General features: G+C 41.9%; 1 protein-coding gene across 2 annotated transcripts in view; it reads right to left on the bottom strand.

Moving 5' to 3' along the window:
- Positions 1–645: 645 nt before the first annotated feature.
- Positions 646–22,696, bottom strand: part of LOC117515322 (G/T mismatch-specific thymine DNA glycosylase-like) — a 30,845-nt gene continuing 8,794 nt past the window's right edge. The window contains exons 2-10 of one of the 2 annotated variants that reach the window (XM_034175821.1): positions 20,963–21,276; positions 20,308–20,513; positions 19,040–19,109; positions 15,572–15,707; positions 15,253–15,335; positions 14,630–14,724; positions 13,053–13,224; positions 6,740–6,843; positions 646–962 (exon numbers count right to left, since the gene is read on the bottom strand). In XM_034175821.1, coding sequence (XP_034031712.1) covers positions 6,743–6,843; positions 13,053–13,224; positions 14,630–14,724; positions 15,253–15,335; positions 15,572–15,707; positions 19,040–19,109; positions 20,308–20,513; positions 20,963–21,276 — 1,177 coding nt within the window. In that variant the 3' untranslated portion in view covers positions 646–962; positions 6,740–6,742. The remainder of the gene's footprint in view (positions 963–6,739; positions 6,844–13,052; positions 13,225–14,629; positions 14,725–15,252; positions 15,336–15,571; positions 15,708–19,039; positions 19,110–20,307; positions 20,514–20,962; positions 21,277–22,696) is intronic. The other variant, XM_034175822.1, reaches the window with a different exon arrangement.

The following is a 22,696-nucleotide window of genomic DNA, read 5'->3' as shown; positions in this document are numbered from 1 at the left end:
AAGGAGAGGACACCAGAATGCAGCGGCTCCTTTCCATTTAAAGCAACAGGCACAGAATCAAGCTGCCTTCTTAAAGACCTGAAAATATATTACTCATGTCCTGTCACTGAACACAGTACACAGGAAAAAATGTTCTGCTTGTGTCTTGTGAACATGGTAACAGTAAATTGGAGACTGGTCATATTTGTAACACTGCTTGTTGTTTGGATGATGTGATTAGATTTAGGGGGAGTTGAGTCTCTATATTTGCATCTTAATTAAGGAACTGACTAAACAGACAGCATACTGGGTTATTTTTAAAGGGTGAACTTGTCATTTGCACAATCCTGTATAGACACAAGAATCAAGTAAATAGCATAGTACTCGTAATTACAACACTTTTGCATGTGAGCCTCCCCTTTTAAAGGCCCGAGTGTAAGTGGACAAACCGCCTATTTAAACACTGCCTAAAACCTCCTGTACTCTGACTGAGGACTGTGAAAGTGAAACACAGTGCACACACTGGATCCATTGTGCATGTTTACAGATTGTGCGAGGAAGCAGACACTCCACACCAAAACGCCTCAGGCTGGATTCAAACCCCAACATTTCTTACTGTCCTGCTAAGAGCAGCAGCACTGTAGTGTACAGAGACTAACATTATCACAAATTAACTTCTCATTTTATTACTTGACTGACAGTGATAAACCATAAAACACCATTCTTTCAAATGCAAAATAAACCACATAAAATGAAATAAATAGTAACAGAAATAACAATAAGAACATGTATACTCCATGTTAGTGGTAGAACCAGCCGGCACGGCGCTCTCTGCTCGCTGTGATGCTTCAGGAAACTGGCCGACCCCTCTTGCAGTGTCCAGAGTCTTTAAAGGTCATGTTTAATAACCATTACAGCTGATATACATCTTTGACAGCAGCATATTTACAACGTAGCTGCTGAGTGGTCTGCCATGTCTATTCCTGTAAAGAGACACAAGAGAGAGCGACTAAAAAGTCTGCAAAAGACAGTTCAAAGAAAACAATGAATGCAGCAGTACAGAAAGTTATTTAATTTAACTAGATAGTAGTAATAGATTTCAATTATTACAAACAGTGGTTCTGCATGCTTTATGTCTTTTAGAGCAAATTAAAAACAATGTTATGACAGGAACGAGCACTCTGACAGTGCAACACCTGCATCTTATGTGTTTGACAGTTTAGGGAACAATGCACATTTTTTCAGGTTTGTGAAAAATTATTGAGAAAAGCTCAAACTTATTTATTTTTATTTTATTTTTACTCAGATTTTGACCGGGGGGCACAAAAAATTTCAAATACCCTCCCCACACATACACATATTGTTCTAAATGGTGTTTAAAAAAACATCTAATTACAGCCCAATCCCATATATTGGTTGACCAATAATATCAGCTCATATTAGCTTTTCTTTTTTTGCTGATGAGAAGAACTACTTAAAAACAAAACAACACAACACACACACACACACACACACACACACACACACACACACACACACACACACACACACACACACACACACACACACACACACAGAACAACCAATGCAGAAAAACACTGGCTGTTGTCGTTATGTAGGTTGTCCAGTAGAGGGTGGCCTTATGGCATTGTTTACAATGCTGTCAAGCATGACTGGGACCCCCGCCCACCATATCACCCCAGTTACCTTAGCTAAAAGAGACAGAGGCGAAGCAACCAGCTGACATTCATTTTCAATTAGAGTAGGCATTTTACAGCAACAACAGAGAAGTAGTCGCTATGCCACTAGCTTACTTTATGCAAATGCTGAGCAATGCGACATGGTGACTGAAAATTCGAGTGAAGGCATATTTATATTTAATTTGGCTAAAATTATCTTAGGGTGCCAAACTGGTGGACTCGTCAACCCTATAATCAAATAAATTATATGAATATTAAACTACTGTGGGCGGCACGGTGGGTTAGTGGTTAGCACTGGTGCCTCATAGCAAGAAGGTCATGGGAATGATTCCCGACCTTTCTATGTGGAGTTTGCATGTTCTCCCCATGTCTGCAAGGGTTTCCTCTGAACACTCTGGTTTCCTCCCACAATCAAAAACATGCTCATTTAGGGTCTGCTCCTTTCTCTGCCCCTGACCAAGGCAGCGTCTCTACAGCTGGAGTTGGTCCCCGGGCGCTGGACTGTGACTGCCCACTGCTCCTAGTGGTTGGATTGTGTCTAACTGTAATTAGGATGGATTAAATGCAGAGGACAAGTTTTGCTGTATGTATATATGTGCAATGACAAAATTTCTATTCTATTCTATCTTTATAACATGACCAAGTACATAAGCAAACAGAAAAGTAAACAGCAAGACATTCACCTTACATGACATAATGTCGGTGAACATTGTGGGTACGTTGCAATTTTTGATGGTGGATGGATGTGACAAATTACAAACAAGCTTATTTGTAAGCATTAAAAAATCTCAATATATGAAAGACTCTTCTGCAATGAATCGAACATGAAAAATGTTTGGTTGTTTGCTTTTAGGTGGGGCAATGATTCAAAGTCAATGACATTTCTTCAGACTGCAGACAGGCTCCTAAAAAAACATTCATGCAAAATTACAGAAAAAGTTATGACAGTTTATTGGCAATTAATTTAAAAGTATGAAAATTGGCAAAAAAAAAAAATCCTTTTTGGGTGAGGGGGGCAGAGAGAGTCAATACCTAAACACAAAGCTTCCATGATGCAATAGGCCCAAAAGGAATGTCCCCACCAAATTTCATTGAAATTTTTGAAAAAATGTCCAGAGCACTGCATAGGGCACACTGGGGACAAATCCTGATTAGTCCTGTTGGAGCTTTAGTTCAAAGGACTAACTACACTTTACTGTACTTCAACTGTAATTAAAGTATTATTGGAGGCTTATTCTACATTACAGTGAACAGACACAATGCTGCCCTCAGTACCATGCAATTTGTAATAAACTTATACCTACTGTTCTTAATTATCCTCTTAATAATTAAAGGTACTATAATGAATCCGAAACAAAACAAACAAAAAAAAAACAATTCCATGAAAACACGGAAACATAGTAACGAACTGACAAGACATCATTCTGACCAAGTCCTCTGCCTCGCGCTCATACACGAGCTTTAGTCATAATTCGTGTTTTCTTTCTGGGTTATGAATCTTGCGTTTATTCAGTTTTAGTTCTAATGTCTATTTAGTCCCAATTTTGTTTTCTCTGCATGTTTGTAGTTTGTAGCTTCTTACCTTGGTTTTGTTTCAGTGTTTAGTCTTTTAGTTCAGGCCTGTATTCAGTTCTTTATTATTAATCCTTGGTTTTAATAAGTCTTCATTTTTGGGAAAGTTGATGAATGCTCAAATAACACCTGTTTGGAACATTCCACAGGTGAACAGGTTAATTGGAAACAGGTGAGTGTCATGATTGGGTATAAAAAGAGCATCTCCAAAAGGGACAGCCGGTTACAAGCAAAGATGGGGCAAAGATCACCACTTTGTGAACAACTGCGTGAAAAAATAGTCCAACAGTTTAACATTTCTCAACATTCAATTGCAAGGAATTTAGGGATTCCATCATCTACAGTCCATAATATAATCATAAGATTCAGAGAATCTGCAGAACTTTCTACATGTAAGCGGAAAGGCCGAAAACCAACACTGAATGCCTGTGACCTTCGATCCGTCAGGCGGCACTGCATTACAAAAATACATCATTGTGTAAAGGATCTTACTGCATGGGCTCAGGGACACTTCAGAAAACTATTGTCAGTTAACACAGTTCGCCACTACATGTACAAATGCAAGTTAAAACTCTTCCATGCAAAGCGAAATCCATACATCAACAACATTCACAAACACCGGCGCCTTCTCTGGGTCCGAGCTCATTTGAAATGGACAGATGCAAAGTGGAAAAGGGTGCTGTGGCCTGATTGAGTCCACATTTCAATTTGTTTTTGGAATTATGGACATTGTGTCCTCCGGACAAAAGAGGAAAAAGACCATCCAGATTGTTACCAGTGCAAAGTTCAAAAGCCACCATCTGTGATGGTATGGCGGTGTGTTAGTGCCCATGGCATGGGCAACTTACACATCTGTGATGGCACCATCAATGCTGAAAGATACATCCAGGTTGTGGAGCAACACATGCTGCCATCCAAGCAACGTCTTTTTCAGGGACGTCCCTGCTTATTGCAGCAAGACAATGCCAAGCCACATTCTGCACGTGTTACAACAGTGTGGCTTCATAGTAAAACAGTGCAGGTACTAGACTGGCCTGCCTGCATTCCATACCCGTCGGCCATTGAAAATGTATGGCGCATTATGAAGTGCAAAATACGACAAAGGAGACCCCGGACTGTTGAACAACTGAATTCGTACATCAAGCAAGAATGGGAAAGAATTCCACCTACAAAGCTTCAACAATTAGTGTCCTCAGTTCCCAAACGTTTATTGAGTGTTGTTAGAAGGAAAGGTGATGTAACACAGTGGTTAACACACCACTGTCACAACTTTTTTGAAATGTGTTGCAGGCATCCATTTCAAAATGAGCAAATATTTGCACAAAAACAATAAAGTTTATCAGTTTCAACATTAAATATCTTGTCTTTGTGGTGTATTCAATTGAATATAGGTTGAATAGGATTTGCAAATCATTGTATTATGTTTTTATTTACATTTTATACATCCCAACTTCATTAGGATTGGGGTTGTAAGTTACTAACTGTATAATCAGTTGTTTAAAAAAGTTTCTTTACATTTAGTGAGCTAAGTATATACACTCAACAAAAATATAAACGCAACACTTTTGGTTTTGCTCCCATTTTGTATGAGATGAACTCAAAGATCTAAATCTTTTTCCACATACACAATATCACCATTTCTCTCAAATATTGTTCACAAACCAGTCTAAATCTGTGATAGTGAGCACTTCTCCTTTGCTGAGAAAATCCATCCCACCTCACAGGTGTGCCATACCAAGATGCTGATTAGACACCATGATTAGTGCACAGGTGTGCCTTAGACTGCCCACAATAAAAGGCCACTCTGAAAGGTGCAGTTTTATCACACAGCACAATGCCACAGATGTCGCAAGATTTGAGGGAGCGTGCAGTTGGCATGCTGACAGCAGGAATGTCAACCAGAAATGTTGCTCGTGTATTGAATGTTCATGTCTCTACCATAAGCCGTCTCCAAAGTCGTTTCAGAGAATTTGGCAGTACATCCAACCAGCCCCACAACCGCAGACCACGTGTAACCACACCAGCCCAGGACCTCCACATCCAGCATGTTAACCTCCAAGATCGTCTGAGACCAGCCACTCGGACAGCTGCTGAAACAATCGGTTTGCATAACCAAAGAATTTCTGCACAAACTGTCAGAAACCGTCTCAGGGAAGCTCATCTGCATGCTTGTCGTCCTCATCGTGGTCTCGACCTGACTCCAGTTTGTCGTCGTAACCGACTTGAGTGGGCAAATGCTCACATTCGCTGGCGTTTGGCACGTTGGAGAGGTGTTCTCTTCACGGATGATGCGAAGGAGATGTGTTGCACTGCATGAGGCAAATGGTGGTCACACCAGATACTGACTGGTATCCCCCCCAATAAAACAAAACTGCACCTTTCAGAGTGGCCTTTTATTGTGGGCAGTCTAAGGCACACCTGTGCACTAATCATGGTGTCTAATTGTATGGCCTTGCCTTACAATATAAAGCGCCTTGGGGCAACTGTTTGTTGTGATTTGGCGCTATATAAAAAAAATTGATTGATTGATTGATAATCAGCATCTTGGTATGGCACACCTGTGAGGTGGGATGGATTTTCTCAGCAAAGGAGAAGTGCTCACTATCACAGATTTCAACTGGTTTGTGAACAATATTTGAGGGAAATGGTGATATTGTGTATGTGGAAAAAGTTTTAGATCTTTGAGTTCATCTCATACAAAATGGGAGCAAAACCAAAAGTGTTGCGTTTATATTTTTGTTGAGTATATGTTTACCTCCAGGCGGATATTGTTCACACTACGTATGACATTTTTGGCAGTTCATCAGTGACAAAAAAGGAATTACTGTGAGGATTTTTAGCTTGCCCCACACAATTACATAATGCAGCCATTCAAGCTCTTTGTGTTTGCGTTCCAAATCAATAGTGCGCCAACTGAAGTCATTTTTGTCCTGAGTTGCAGGATTAAGCCAAAAATATCTAAAACTACAGCCCATGTTAAAAAAACATTAATTAATATGTTTTTCTCTTCCATCTCAAACAATGCAAGATAAGTAAAACAATGCAACTTCCATGCTGTACATCAACCTTTTAAGTTTGATGTAAGAAAAAGAGCACTGTCAGAACAAATATCTGCATCACAAGTAATTATGCATTTTGATTATGTTTGCAGTCATAATTCCTACAATACAGCTTCATCAACTTCAACCCTGTTCAACAGTTTGTTTGACTGTAACATAACTAAATCACTGCATTTCTGTGAAATTTCACTTTGGTCATATTTGTCATGGGCTATGTATGACTGCCAGGTCTCATTAAGACCTGTGCTTTTTCAGACATGCTGCTGAAGATGTTGACAAATGCCCCATGTCACAATGTTGCTTCCTCTTAAATACGAACATTCTACCAAAGACATCAGCTAAAAGGTTTTTCAGTAAAAACAAACAAACAAACAAGCAAACACCAGTGGTCAAATAGCCCCCTTGGTAGAACTAACTATGTCACCTTACTTGTCAGGGTGATTTGGTGCTTTGACTGGTGTGCTGTAGCAGGCTGCAGCTTTCATAATCTGGATCCACCTGTTCTTCTTTGATTGCAATCCTTTTAGCATCCTCTGCAGAAATGACATGAGAGTTTTACATTACACATACAAAGGAGTGCAGGACTTGTAATTGCAGTGAAAAATGAGCCCAGAGTGAGGGGAAAATGTGACAGGAGCAAGAAAACAAAACAGAACAAACAAAGAACAAAAGACCTTCCAGAAGTTGCTTGGGGTTCCAAGGATTATGTAAATGGTTTAACTTAACCCCAAAAGTTTATTCAGTGACTTGAAAATGTTCATGTATTTCAAGCTAGTAGACAGATATATGAACATATTTTTAAGTAAAAGTGACAGGGCCTCTGTTGATCAAGACTGACTGTGGATGTACATGCTCATAGTCGTTGACTCTGCTGGAACAGCTTTGTTGTGGCTATAGAGATCATGAGTAACAGTCTGTCGCAAAAGTAACATCTGTGTAGTTTTTGGTCTATTTGAATTGTTGCACTCCTTTCTGCGTGTCCGCCTGTCTCCCTCCACTTTTATCTCTTTTTCCTTATTCGACAAAAGTTGTTGACCAATGGTGTTTCTCCAGCACACACAATCGGCTGCCAGCTCTACATCAATGTCTAGTGCTTTCATGTCTCTCTTACATACGTCTCTGAAGCACAATTGTGGATGGCCAGTGGTTGTCTTGCCAAAAGCTAGTTCTCCATACAGTATGTCCTTTGTGATGTGACCATCCTCCATGCGATGGACATGGCCTCACCAATGTAGTCGGCACTGCCTGAGAAGAGTGAACATGTTGGGGAGGCCAGCGCGAGACAGGATTTTGGTATTTGGTATTCTGTCTTGCCATGATATACCCAGGATACAGTGGATGCTTCTCAAGTGGAAAGCATTAAGTCTCCTCTCCTGTCTAGCATAGGTGGTCCATGTCTTGCTGCCATACAGTAATGTGCTGATGACACAGGCGTTGTACACTGCCATCTTTGTCTTCACTATCAGCTTCCGGTTTGACTGTACTCGACTATCCAGGCAAGAGAATGTGTCAGCCGCCACCCAATCCATTTGTCGATGTTGCTGTCAAGGGAGAGATTATCAGTGATGGTGGAGCCGGGATAGGTAAGTTCATGCACAACGTCAAGTTTGTACTAATCAATGGTCATTCCACTGTACCCTGGCTCAAGACGTTTGTCTTCTTCAGACTGATTGTGAGACCAAAGTCCTTGCAGGCCTGGGAGAAGTGATTCATCAGTGTGTGCAACTCCTCAAGAGTGGGTTACCACGGCTGCGTCATCAGCAAATAGCATATCTCTGATGAGAGCCTCACAAACCGTCGTCTTGGCTTTTAGGCGGGCGAGACTGAAGAGCTTGCCATTTGATCTGGTGTGGACATACATACATACATACATATATATATATGTTCTCCACTCAGATTGCAATAGCCAATCACAGATTAGCCTTTTTGTCCATCATTTACCTGTATTTTGGCATGCTTGGCACCAGAAAGTTATGTTGGATCCAAAAGGGTCCAAAAAGGCTAGGACCAAAAGTTATATTGGATCGGTTCCGACTGACCAACAGCGTGCCAATCAGAGCGCGGCATACGAAAGACAGGAACTAGCTGACAGATGCTGGTTGAAAAAATGGTAACAAACATGTCAACAGCAGAAAATTGTCTGCCAGCGAGGTTTGCTGAGTTCACAGAGGAGGAACTGGTGGAAATATTGAACTCCAAGGATGCCAAAAACACTAAGAAGGTAGACAAGCACGCTACTGACGTTTTAGAAGCATTCATATGCTGTTCACAACAAAATAAATTGATCTAATTTACTTGACTCTTTGTTGTTTACTTAATTTGGGAGGGGGTGGAGAACATAACAATTGAAGGATGGCAAGTCGTCCAACATAGAGAAATAGTGGATGAAGAAAAGTTATATTGGACGAGGTGTAGCCGATTTATATAACTATAAATATAACTTTTCTGAATCCAATATTTCTCTATGTTGGACGACTTGCCATCCATTATTTGTATAATATATATCCATGCATCCATCCATCCATCCATTCATTTTCTACCACTTATCCAAGGTCGGGTCGTGGGGGCAGCAGCTCAAGAAAAAGCCATCCAGACCTCCCAATCTGCACACACCTCCCCCAGCTCCTCCGGGGGAACCCCAAGGCATTCCCAAGACAGCTGAGAGACGTAGTCCCTCCAGCGTGTCCTGGGTCTTCTCCGGAGCCTCCTCCCAATGAGACATGCCCGGAACACCTCTCCAGCAAGGCGTCCAGGGGGCATCTGGAAAAAATGCCCGAGCCACCTCAGCTGGCTCCTTTCGACGTGGAGGAGCAGCGGCTCGACTCCGAGCTCCTCCCAAGTGACTGAGCTCCTCACCCTATCTCTAAGGGAGCACCCAGCCACCCTGCGGAGGAAACTCATCTCGGCCGCTTGTACTCATAATCTTGTTCTTTCAGTCATGAGCCAAATCTCATGACCATAGGTGAGGGTTGGAAAGTAGATCGATCAGTAAATCGAGAGCTTTGCCCCCCCGCTCAGCTCTCTCTTCACCACGACGGCCCAATACAGTGACCGCATCACTGCACCGATCCGTCTGTCAATCTCATGCTCCATCCGTCACTCACTCATGAACAAGACCCCGAGATACTTAAACTCCTTTACTTGAGGCAGGACACCCCACCGACCTGAAGAGGGCAAGGCACCTTTTTCCGGTCGAGAACCATGGCCTCAGATTTGGAGGTGCTGATCCTCATCGCGGATGCTTCACACTCGGCTGGAAACCGCCCCAGTGCACGCTGAAGGTCCTGGTTTGACGAAGCCAACAGGACCATATATATATATATATATATATATATATATATATAGTGAGGAAAATAAGTATTTGAACACCCTACGGTTTTGCAAGGTGCATGTCCACTGTGAGAGACAATCTAAAAAAAAAAAAAAAATCCAGAAATCACAATGTATGATTTTTTTTTATAATTTGTATGTTACTGCTGCAAATAAGTATTTGAACACCTACCAACCAGCAAGAATTATGGCTCTTACAGACCTGTTAATTGTTCTTTAAGAAGCCCTCTTACTCTGCACTCTTTACCTGTATTAAGTGCACCTGTTTGAACTTGTTACCTGTATAAAAGACACCTGTTCACACACTCAATCAATCACACTCCAACCTGTCTACCATAGCCAAGACCAAAGAGCTGTCTAAGGACACCAGGGACAAAACTGTAGACCTGCACAAGGCTGGGATGGGCTACAGGACAACAGGCAAGCAGCTTTGTCGAAGACAACAACTGTTATGATTATTTGTTAGAAAGTGGAAGAAACACAAGATGACTGTCAATCTCCCTCGGTCTGGGATTCCATGGAAGATCTCACTTTGTGGGGTAAGGATGATTCTGAGAAAGCTCAGAACTACACAGGAGGACCTGGTCAATGACCTGAAGAGAGCTGGGACCACAGTCACAAAGATTACATTAGTAACACATGATGCTGTCATGGTTTAAAATTCTGCAGGGCAGCAAGGTCCCCCTGCTCAAGCCAGCACATGTCCAGGCCTGTTTGAAGTTCACCAGTGACCATCTGGATGCTCCAGAGGAGGCATGGGAGAAGGTCATGTGGCCAGATGAGACCAAAATAGAGCTTTCTGGAATCAACTCCACTTACCATGTTTAGAGGATGAGCAAAACCCCAAGAAAACCATCCCAACCATAAAGCATGGGGGTGGAAACATCATACTCTTCTGCAAAGGGGACAGGATGACTGCACCGTATTGAAGGGAGGATGGATGGGGTCATGTATTGCGAGATTTTGGCAAACAACCTCCTTCCCTCAGTAAGAGCACTGAAGATGGGTCATGGCTGGGTCTTCCAGCATGACAATGACCCCAAACACACAGCCAGGGCAACTAAGGAGGGGCTCCATAAGAAGCATTTCAAGGTCCTGGAGTGGCCTGGCCAGTCTCCAGACCTGAACTCAATAGAAAATCTTTGGAGGGAGCTGAAACTCCAAACCTGAAAGATCTAGAGAAGATCTGTATGGAGGAGTGGACCAAATCCCTGCTGCAGTGTGTGCAAACCTGGTGAAAAACTACAGGAAACGTTTGACCTCTGTAATTGCAAAGAAAGGCAGTACAGTACCAAATATTAACATTGATTTTCACAGGTGTTCAAATACTTATTTGCAGCAGTAACATACAAATAAATTATTAAAAAATCATACACTGTGATTTCCAGATTTTTTTTTTTAGATTATGTCTCTTACAGTGGACATGCACCTAAGATGAAAATTTCAGACCCCTCCATGATTTCTAAGTGGGAGAACTTGCAAAACCGCAGGGTGTTCAAATACTTATTTTCCTCACTGTGTGTATATATATATATATACACACACACACACACACACACACACACACACACACACACACACACACACACACACACACACACACACATATACACACACACGAGGTCTGTGAGAAAAGTATCCGACCTTTTTATTTTATGCAAAAACTTTATGGATTTGATTCATATGTTTTTACGTCAGCCAAGCTTGAACCTTCGTGCGCATGAGTGAGTTTTTCCACGCCTGTCGGTTGCGTCATTCGCCTGTGGGCAGGCTTTGAGTGAGCACTGCTCCACCCCTCTCGTCGTTGTTTCATTGCGAGGAAATGGCGGAATGATTTGGGCTTTTATTCCATCAGAATTTTTTCAGAAACTGTTAGAGACAGGCAGCTGGAAACCATTCGAAAAATTTATCTGGCTTTCGGTGAAAATTTTACGGGCTTCACAGAGAATAAGGAGTGTTACTACATGCCCAGCTCTCCAGAATTTCTCTTATACTCACTCGACTGGTAAGCACTGAAAGCCGAGATAGATATGTGGGCAGTCCTTAAAGCTGTAGTAAGACCTCGTGTGTGTGTGTGTATATATATATATATATATATATATATATATATCTTTGCATTTCTAGAGTTGTCGCAGGGAGAAGACCATATCCACTGTTGACCTTTTTTTGCACAAAAGCCACACTGTGACTCTGAATAGACCCGGTCTGCCAGCTTCTGCAAGCAGGCCAAGATGACCCTTGCAAAAGCTTTACTGACATTGCTGAGAAGGGAGATACCCCTGTAGTTATAACAGTCGCTTCTCTCTCCCATGGTTTTGTAGACGGTAATGATCTTGGAGTCCCTCGTGTCTTGTGCTACTGCTCCTTCTTGCCAACATTGACAAAGGACCTTGTACAGAGAGCGCTTTAGCGTGGTCAACAATGCTTGATCAGATCAGGGGGAATTCCGTCACTTCCTGGGGCATTGCCCAAGGCCAAGTTGTCAATAGCTTTGCCAAGTTCCTCTAAAGTAGGCTCAGCATCAAGCTCCACCATTGTCGGAAGGCATTTCATGGTGTCAAGCAGTGAAGGGGACACTATGTTTGCTCTAGACTAGAGACTGGAGTAGTGCTTGAACCATCTCTTCAACTGCTGGACTCTATCACTGATTATATCCCCAGTTGAAGACTCAAAGGGGGCTGTCTTGCACTGTGTGCCAGTCCTAGAGCTTCATTTTATTAAAAAAATGTGTAGCTAAACTTTCAGGTCTTCTTTTTAAGAAAATCCTCCTCTATACTATTTCATCATGAAGATGGATAACTGGTGATACAAAATGCAAAGCTTGCACTATGCATAATTTCTCCAATCACAGCCACCTAAGCCTATAACTTCTTCTGGGTTGTGTGGATGTCGTGGTGGATTTCCTCACTCTTCTACTTCTTGCACAGTCGCTCAGCTTTTGAGAACTGTCTACCCCATGCAGGTTTACCATAGAGTGCCATACTGTTTGTATTTCTTTGTAATTGATGAAAATAAAGTCTGAATATTCAGTGGCAGCTTTACCATCAGAGAGCCTCGTCCACAACTACTACAAAAGACTCCAAGCTGTCATTGATGTTAAAGGGGGCAATACACAGTACTAAGAACAGGGGTATGTAAACTTTTGATCAGGTTCATTTGGGTAGTTCTCTTGTCATTTTGATTTAAAAAGATGAAACACAGTTGTTTGACAATAAATGGCTTCACCCAACCACTAATCATGAGTGAAAAAAAAGTTTTTGTGTTGTCATTCATATTCTCTTAAAAATGGCCAAAAAAGCAAAAATTCCGCCAGGGTATGTAAACTTTTGAGCACAACTGTACATACAAATATAAATGAATGGACTTCAGTCACCTGTCTGTTATAGAGTTGACAGGGATAAATAGTACTGACCTTTGGCCATCTGTAGATCAAAGATGTACTGCATCTCTTCTACATCACGGTTGCGTACTACACCTTTAATTTGGTCTCGCAGTTCCTTGAGCTTGATGTAAAAATGCACCTTATCCTGTGCACGGGGAAACTTGGCACAACGGGGGCTTGATGAGGGCATCAAGTAGCACACCTACACAGAAAAGAATGGGTTGTAAGAATGCACTCTGGTTATACATATAGCCGAGTATGGTATACGAGGTCTGTCAATAAAGCAACGGTCCTTTTTATTTTTTTCAAAAACTATATGGATTTCATTCATATGTTTTTACGTCAGACATGCTTGAACCCTCGTGGGCATGCGTGAGTTTTTCCACGCCTGTCGGTGACGTCATTTGCCTGTGAGCACTCCTTGTGGGAGGAGTCGTCCAGCCCCTCGTCGGAATTCCTTTGTCTGAGAAGTTGCTGAGAGACTGGCGCGTTGTTTGATCAAAATTTTTTCTAAACCTGTGAGACATATCGAAGTGGACACGGTTCGAAAAATTAAGCTGGTTTTCAGTGAAAATTTTAACGGCTGATGAGAGATTTTGAGGTGATTCTGTCGCTTTAAGGACTTCCCACGGTGCGAGACGTCGCTCAGCGCTCTCAGCCGCCGTCGTCAGCCTGTTCAAGCTGAAAACCTCCACATTTCAGGCTCTATTGATCCAGGACGTCGTGAGAGAACAGAGAAGTTTCAGAAGAAGTCGGTTTCAGCATTTTATCCGGATATTCCACTGTTAAAGGAGATTTTTTAATGAAAGACGTGCGGACGGGTCCGCGCGTCGGGACGCAGCCGACGCGGTGCGGCGGCACAGGAAAAACACCTCCGTGTTGATAACCATTTGTAAAATCCAGGCGGCTTTTGATGGCTTTCAGTGGAGTGAGTATATGAGAAATTGTTTAACAGCAGGACATGTTCCAACTTGTCCTTAAGGCTTTCAACAGAGGTGTTTTTCCTGTGGCGGAGCGCGGACCCGTCCGCACGTCTTTCATTAAAAAAATCTCCTTTAACAGTGGAATATCCGGATAAAATGCTGAAACCGACTTCTTCTGAAACTTCTCTGTTCTCTCACGACGTCCTGGATCAATAGAGCCTGAAATGTGGAGGTTTTCAGCTTGAACAGGCTGACGACGGCGGCTGAGAGCGCTGAGCGACGTCTCGCATCGTGGGAAGTCCTTAAAGCGACAGAATCACCTCAAAATCTCTCATCAGCCGTTAAAATTTTCACTGAAAACCAGCTTAATTTTTCGAACCGTGTCCACTTCGATGTGTCTCACAGGTTTAGAAAAAATTTTGATCAAACAACGCGCCAGTCTCTCAGCAACTTCTCAGACAAAGGAATTCCGATGAGGGGCTGGACGACTCCTCCCACAAGGAGTGCTCACAGGCGAATGACGTCAGGCGTGGAAAAACTCACGCATGCGCACGAGGGTTCAAGCTTGTCTGACGTAAAAACATATGAATGAAATCCATATAGTTTTTGAAAAAAATAAAAAGGACCGTTACTTTATTGACAGCCCTCGTATTTAACTCTTCACTTCATGGGTGAGGAACATACCGTTTCAGTTTCTGGAATTTTATAAGGCTGCAGACCAAACTCCAGATTCTTTGCCTTTACACCAAAGGTTTCTTTGCAGAATATTTCATAAATACCTGACAAAAGCAAAATATACTCTTATACTTCTCAAAAATGCTGCAAATATTTATCCATTGATACAGTCTAAATCACTGTTCCAAAAAGCAAACTGACTGCGGGCCACCACACTAAACTAATCTATAGCACTATTAACAGGACAGATGTGAGTATTTTGAAGGATCGTATCATTTTCATAATGTACATTTTATTTTCCTCTAGGCTCCAGTTTATAGTAGAGAATAAGACAGTATGTTATGGAGGAGGATAACAGCAACTTCTACCCCCAGGTCCCAGTGATGCAAGTCAAAGGACTAAGCTAAAGTAAAAAGAAATAGTATATTGAAGAGCAACATCCGCATGATATTTTCTGTGATGTCTGGACAAATACCACTGAAGATGTGACAGAGACGTGAATGGATTACCACACAGACCTACATCTAAGGGCTGTGTGGTATGTATTTACATCAAAGATCTCAATTTTAGATCTTTGATGTAAATATTTTCAACAAAAGGTCTAAAGAAGCAGTAAGATTGGAAAATCTTACCTTTTCCATTAAAAGCTGCAATTAATGGCTTGTATTTTTGCAGTTTGTCAAGTAGCTGTCGACCTCCTTCACGAATCTCCTTACTGGACGAACAGAAAAAGAGAGAAAAAAGTCCATGAAGATATCTATTAATTTCCCCAAAGGCCAACAACAATATTTTTCATGTGACATGAGGTTTTCTTCAAAAGAAATACCATCAATTTAGGTTTCCTTGTAACACTGGTGATCATAACTTCTTAATTACAATAATTCTGAACCAATACGGAAAAGTATCATCCAAATGACTATCAGCGTGAAAGATGTGTGTGTTTTAATTCACCTGGAGAGGTCCTTGCTACCAGGTGTGGTCCTCTCCACCATGTTTGTGAACCCGATGCCGTAATTCTCTGGCAGGCTCTGGTCGTGCATGTAGTTGAGCTGCTGCTCAGTTAGACCAGAAAGAAACAGACATTTCCCTGGACACAAAATAAGTTTTTTAAAATGCCCAAGTGGTTATCAAAGTAATCCTTTTGAAAATTTAACAACACACACACACACACACACACACACACACACACACACACACACACACACACACACACACACACACACACACACACACACACACACACACACACTATATATATATATATACAAACATACAAGCAAACACACACGTGCAATTTTTTTTTTAACAAGACTCAATGGTATTACATGAAGGCCAGGAAGACCACACTATATCCTCAAAATTTTAATGACCACAGGGGGGATGTGGTCAAAATTGAAAAATGTGCTGTTTTCAACTTTGTACTACAGAGCTCCCTCCAAAAATATTGAACACTTGGTATTTCACACATTTTAATTTGTTTATGCCAATTCAAATACAATAAAATAAAAATGTCTAAAATTATCTTCCTTAAAGTAAACTGAAAGCAAATCTCTACAACTTGATATAAACAAGCATTCAACAAAGTCAAAACTATTCCATTTATTAATCCTTTTATTTCAACCAATAATTTGCATCACTTTTTCCCAAAATTGGAGCAACTTTAACTTTTGACCCCTGTACAAACTGAAACTGATATTTGTCACCATTTTTGCCGTTTTTACCCCATAACATTGTCATAAATCATCTAAACTATACCTTTTTGGAATTGCTATGATCAGATAAATAATGTGGTATAGTTTTCAACATGATTGGAGCATTTTTTAATTTTGACCCCTGCGTAATTCTTTACTGATCCCTGTAGCTCATTGCAGTTCAGCTCCAGGATGGTTCCATATCTGAAAATAAACAATAGTTAATTTAAAATATGTGTGCCAAATTCCATGCTTTTATCACAAAATGAACAATTGTTTTGTTATGCTGCCCATTAATATACAGGGTCTACTTCTTGAAAAGACTCTCACAGACTTTTCCAGAGAGAGAAGACAAATGTGATAGATGCTCTAACAGTCAGTGTAATTTGAGCCATGTTTTTTTCTTTTACATCCTTGTCCACTAATGAGACCATGCATTTAAACTCTTGCAGCTGGAGATTATCCGGTTTATCTCATTACTACACAGACGTCGTTTGCTTTTACGATGGAAGTCTCATCAGCCACCAACTATTTCACTCTGGCTTAGGGATGTTGCATTTTTTCTCAAGCTGGAGAAAATTAAATATACACTGAGAGGATCCACAGACAAGTGCTTTCACATAAGGGAAACATTTTGGACCTACCTGGCCAACTTACAAACCTCGCCAGGCTGACAGTAACTTGAGTATTTATACACAGATTGATTGACTTCCATGAGACAGTGCTACGTATGTACGAGGTCTGTTAGAAAAGTATCCGACCTTTTTATTTTTTTCTAAAAACCTGATGGATTTGAATCACGTGTGCTTGCATGAGCCAACCTTGAACCTTCGTGCGCATGTGTGAGTTTTTTCACGCCTGTCGATTGCGTCATTTGCTTGTAAGCAGCCTTTGAGTGTAGTCTCTCGTCGTTTTTTCTTTGCAAGGAAATGGCGGAACAACTGGAGCAGCGCGACTGCATCAAATTTTGCCAGAAACTGGGCGAGAGCCAGGTGGAAACCATTCGGAAGATTCAGACTGCTTTCGGTGACGATGCTATGGGCATCACACAGATTAAGGAGCGGTACAACTGGTTTAAAGACGGACGCACAATGGTGGAGAGCGAGCCGCGCTCCGGGCGGCCATCAACATGCTGAAATGACCAGATCATTTCCAAAGTGAACTCTGTGGTGATGTGGGACCGTCGTGTGACTATCCGAGAAATTGTGTAAGAGGTGGACATCAGCACTTTTTCGGAACATTCCACTGTGACAGAAGATTTGGCCATGAAAAGAGTTGCAGCGAAATTCATGCCGATGGCTTTGGCACGAAGCTGATGGCACAGCAAAAGCTCCACCGTGTTGAAGCCTCACAGGACATGCTGTAACATGACCAGCTCTTCCACCATTCGGAAGATTCAGACAGCTTTCGGTGGCTTTTCAGTCATGTGACTATCTGAGAAATATCCTCACACAAAGGCTGCTTACAAGCAAATGACGCAATCGACAGGCGTGAAAAAACTCACGAATGCGCACGAAAGTTCAAGGTTGGCTCATGCAAGCACACATGATTCAAATCCATCAGGTTTTTGAAAAAAATAAAAAGGTCGGATTCTTTTCTAACAGACCTCATATATACACACTCAATCTTATGAGCCAGGATGGCTGGGTTCTTTTTCTTCCCCCTTCCCTTCTTATTATTTATTGTAAAGAATATTTTTTTTCTCTTTCTACTCAATGTTTATATTCAATTCATTTGTTTTACTGTGTATATAGTTGAGTGTTTGCTGTTTTCTTTTTTCTTTTTAAAAATTGAAATTTCATTTGATCCTAATAAAAAATATTTTCAAAACAAAAAAATTATAACTTGTACAATTTTGAGGTTGGGCTTGATAAGGCTGCTTGGGGTTTTCCTTTTTTCCCCTTCATGTGGACTGAAACTGAGAGGATGATGGAGGAGGAAGACACCATTTTAGGTCCAAAACATGACATCAAGGTGAAAGTAACAAACTCTTCCTTGTATTATTTCTCAACCTTCCCTGTAATTACGATATTACCTTTGCACTCTCTTCTTAAACATAATGACAATTCTGAACAAATGTAACTAGTTAGGAAATAGTTGTCATGATGCCACACCAGAATACGAGTGTGTATTATCAGTGTATATTATTAGAGTACAGTAAGGCACATGAATAATACACGCTTGTATCATGGCATGGCTATTAGTGTAGAGTAGGGCAGCGTGGCAGCCAAGCACTTCAAGCATCTTTGCCCAAAGCAGAAGGTTCTTGGTTCAAAACCACCCAGGCCCATTCTCCATGTAATGAGGAGTTGTGTCAGGATGGTCATCCGGCATAAAACGTGTGCAAATTTAACATGCAGATCCAAACTGGATTTGCTGTAGCGACCCCAAGTGAAAAAGGGAGACGCCAAAAGGACTTACTTACTAATAGAGCGTACAGTAGCAGTCGTCCTGCTCTGCGTGCACCTGATCGTGACAGATCTCACAAGTGAAGCACAGTAGGACCTGATTAGTACTTGGCTGGTAGACCGCTTCTGGAAGACCAGGAGCTGTGAGTGTTTCTGTGTGTACAACTGGAGTTGCATCAGGAAGGGCATACAGTGTAAAACCTGTGCCAATATGAATCTACACTGGATCCATTGTGGCGAGCCTGAAGAACCAGAAGAAGCCAAAAGACGAAAATCAACAACTTATTAGTGTACAGTAATGAAACAGGGAATTTACATACAGAAATGATTTCCTGGGTTTGGGTAATGGTGTCCTTTGTAGGCTGACAACAATCCTGGGTTAATTCCAATCTGAGAAGAAATATGAAGTTGTTACTATAGCAACAGACCCAAAATGTCTTTGGTTGCTGACTTAAAACTAGCACATATAGTGCAACAAGTCATGCAAATGCGCACGTTTACTCACAAAGCTGATACATAACAATACAAGGTCTGTTTGAAAAGTATCGGACCTTTTTATTTTTTGCAAAAACCTGATGGATTTGAATCACGTGTGCTTGCATGAGCCAACCTTAAACCTTCGTGCGCATGCGTGAACTTTTTCACTCCTGTCGATTGCATCATTTTCTGGTAAGCAGCCTTTGTGTGGGGACATGTGTTGTGCGCTTGGCGGATTTTCATTTCAAGGAAAAAGACGGAATGACTGGAGCAGCGCCGCATCAAATTTTGCCAGAAACTGGGCAACAGCCAGGTGGAAACCATTCGGAAGATTCAGATGGCTTTCGGTGACTTTTCAGTCGTGTGACTATCTGAGAAATTGTGGAAGAGGTGGGCATGTCACAGCATGTCCTGTGAGACTTCAACACGGAGGTACTTTTGCTCCGCCGTCAGAAGCTTCGGCACGAATTTCACCGCCACTCTTTTCATGGCCAAATCTTCTGTCACAGCACTTTTTTTCTCACAGTGGAATGTGCAGAAAAAGTGTTGATGTCCACCTCTTCCGCAATTTTCGGACAGTCACACGACGGTCCCGCATCACCACAGCGTTCACTTTGGAAATGATCTGGTCATTTCAGCATGTTGATGACCGACCGGAGCGTGGCAGGCTCTCCACCGTTGTGCGGACGTCTTTAAACTGGTTGTACCGCTCCTTAATCTGTGTGATGCCCATAGCATCATCACCGAAAGCCGTCTGAATCATCAAAATGGTTTCCACCTGGCTGTCGCCCAGTCTCTGGCAAAATTTGATGCGGCGCTGCTCCAGTCATTCCGTCTTTTTCCTTTAAATGAAAATCCACCGAGCGCACAGCACACGTCCCACACAAAGGCTGCTTACCAGGAAATGCCGCAATCGACAGGCGTGAAAAAGTTCACGCATGCGCACGAAAGTTCAAGGTTGGCTCATGCAAGCACACGTGATTCAAATCCATCAGGTTTTTGCAAAAAATAAAAAGGTCCGATACTTTTCTAACAGACCTCGTGTACCACTGCTTAATATAAAAATAAAGTTACCCCAGATTAAAAAGAAAGGTAGAAACCAGAAACTCACTATCAAAATGTCAAGATTGTAGGCAAGAACGTCCGGTAGGGTTTTCGTCATAACTTCAGCCACGGACATGCCATTGAAGCGGTTGAGGATCCTCTTGGCTTTCTTGGCAGCCTCAGCCTCACTGTGTTCCTCGTATGTCTCACCCTCACCCACCTCACCCTGTGCTCTAGGCGGCCGCCCTTTCCTCTTCTTCACTGAAACCACAGTTATGATAAACACTGATGTATGGAAATGAAAGCAATCTATTCTGCAATTACAGTACATGTGCATAAAAGAACACGTTTTGAGTTAACATCACTGCCCTTTGGGTTTGGTTACAAATGTAACACTTGGTCATATTCTCACTTACTGAAAACTTGCCTATAATTCTAATGGCTGGTTGTTATGACGGTCTGATGTTTTGAAAATTCTATTTGTTTTCTACATCCTGGCAGATATTAAAGACAACATGAGTAACGAGTGTGGTAAAATGTGGTAATGTGGTAAATGTGGTAAAATGTATCTATAATTCATGCAGTTTTTTTTGTGTTATGGTGCCTGTAATCAGGTGTCAGACAAACAGAAAGTCGGGACCTCAGAAAACTGCTCCCCTCTTCTGTGGGCTGGCTGAAGACATTAGTAGATGTTTTAGTACACAGTACCCAGATTTTTGTACCTTGAGGAGGCGCAGCAGGCTGAGGCTGCACCTGACAATCTGGCACGTGCTGCTGGTGGTGAGGATGCTGCTGGTGGTAAGGATGCTGCTGGGCTGGAGGATGCTGTTGCATGTATCCCTGCTGGTAGGCGAGCTGTTGGTGTTGACCTGGAGGGAAGCTGTGATATGAAGGGGCTTCGGGATAAAGAGGCGGCTCAGCTATGACAGGCTGTTCAGCCATGACAGGGTGTTCTCTGAAGCCTTCCGTGTAATAGCCTGTGTTGTAACAGGGCATCACGTGCTTTGTCTCATGGTGCTGCTGACCGAGCTGGTACCTGTAATAGAAAAGAAAAGACAACCTTAAAGACGTAAATAAAATGAAGAGGAACACACTGATCCATGATATTGTTAACTTGGTCACAAGTGGACATATTAGCCTGCATGTCAGCGGCAACACCAGGGTATTAACGTTTTCCAAGGGCTTACAGATTCCCACAAAACTTCAGCATGTCTGGATGATTAATATTTTAAGCAGATCAATCAAAGTCTTCCACAAAATACAGTGGTCCCTCGTTTATCGCGGGAGTTACGTTCTAAAAATAACTCACAATAGGCGAAATCCGCAAAGTAGTCAGCGTTAGTTTTTACAATTATTATAGATGTTTTAAGGCTGTAAAACCCCTCACTACACACTTTATACACTTTTCTCAACCAGGCATTAACATTTTCTCACTTTTCTCTCCTGTGTAAACACTCTTTTTTTCTTCTGGGCGAGAAGATTATAAACAGACACACCCAGAATACAATGCGTGTGCTCTCCCTTCACTCACTGCCTCCAGGGGTATGGATGCAGGACCCGCAAAGAATCCAAGTCATGGCCACAGAGTCAAAATAATGCATTGTTTGTCCTTTTTGGAGGACCATCTACAGCAGGGGTGGCCAAGTTCGGTCCTCGAGAGCCACATTCCTGACACTCTTAGTTGTCTCCCTGCTCCAACACACCTGAATCCAATGAAAGACTCGTTAAAAGTCCGCTAACGAGTCTTTCATTGGATTCAGGTGTGTTGGAGCAGGGAGACAACTAAGAGTGTCAGGAATGTGGCTCTTGAGGACCGAACTTGGCCACCCCTGATCTACAGAATGCACCTCTATTTGTGAAATGACACTTGTGAAATTTTGCAGTAAAAATGACCAAACTAATCCTGAATATTATTATTTCAAAGGGCAACTAGGCTTCATAAACAACAAAAATGTCAGCAAAGATATATCTCTCTCTTCGTCCCCCTCTCTGTATATACGAGGTCTGTCAATAAATTAACGGTCCTTTTTATTTTTTTCAAAAACTATATGGATTTCCTCCATATGTTTTTACATCAGACATGCTTGAACCCTCGTGCGCATGCGTGAGTTTTTCCACGCCTGTCGGTGACGTCATTCGCCTGTGAGCACTCCTTGTGGGAGGAGTCGTCCAGCCCCTCGTCGGAATTCCTTTGTCTGAGAAGTTGCTGAGAGACTGGCGCTTTGTTTGATCAAAATTTTTTCTAAACCTGTGAGGCACATCGAAGTGGACACGGTTCGAAAAATTAAGCTGGGTTCAAGCATGTCTGACGTAAAAACATATGACTAAAATCCATAGTTTTTGAAAAAAATAAGAAGGACCGTTACTTTATTGACAGACCTCATACATATATGTATACACACACACACACACACGAGGTCTGTTTTTATTTTTTGCAAAAACCTGATGGATTTGAA

This window comes from Thalassophryne amazonica, chromosome 8 (genome assembly GCF_902500255.1).
Source record: "Thalassophryne amazonica chromosome 8, fThaAma1.1, whole genome shotgun sequence".
NCBI lineage: Eukaryota > Metazoa > Chordata > Actinopteri > Batrachoidiformes > Batrachoididae > Thalassophryne > Thalassophryne amazonica.
This window is presented reverse-complemented; position numbering and strand designations above follow the sequence as displayed.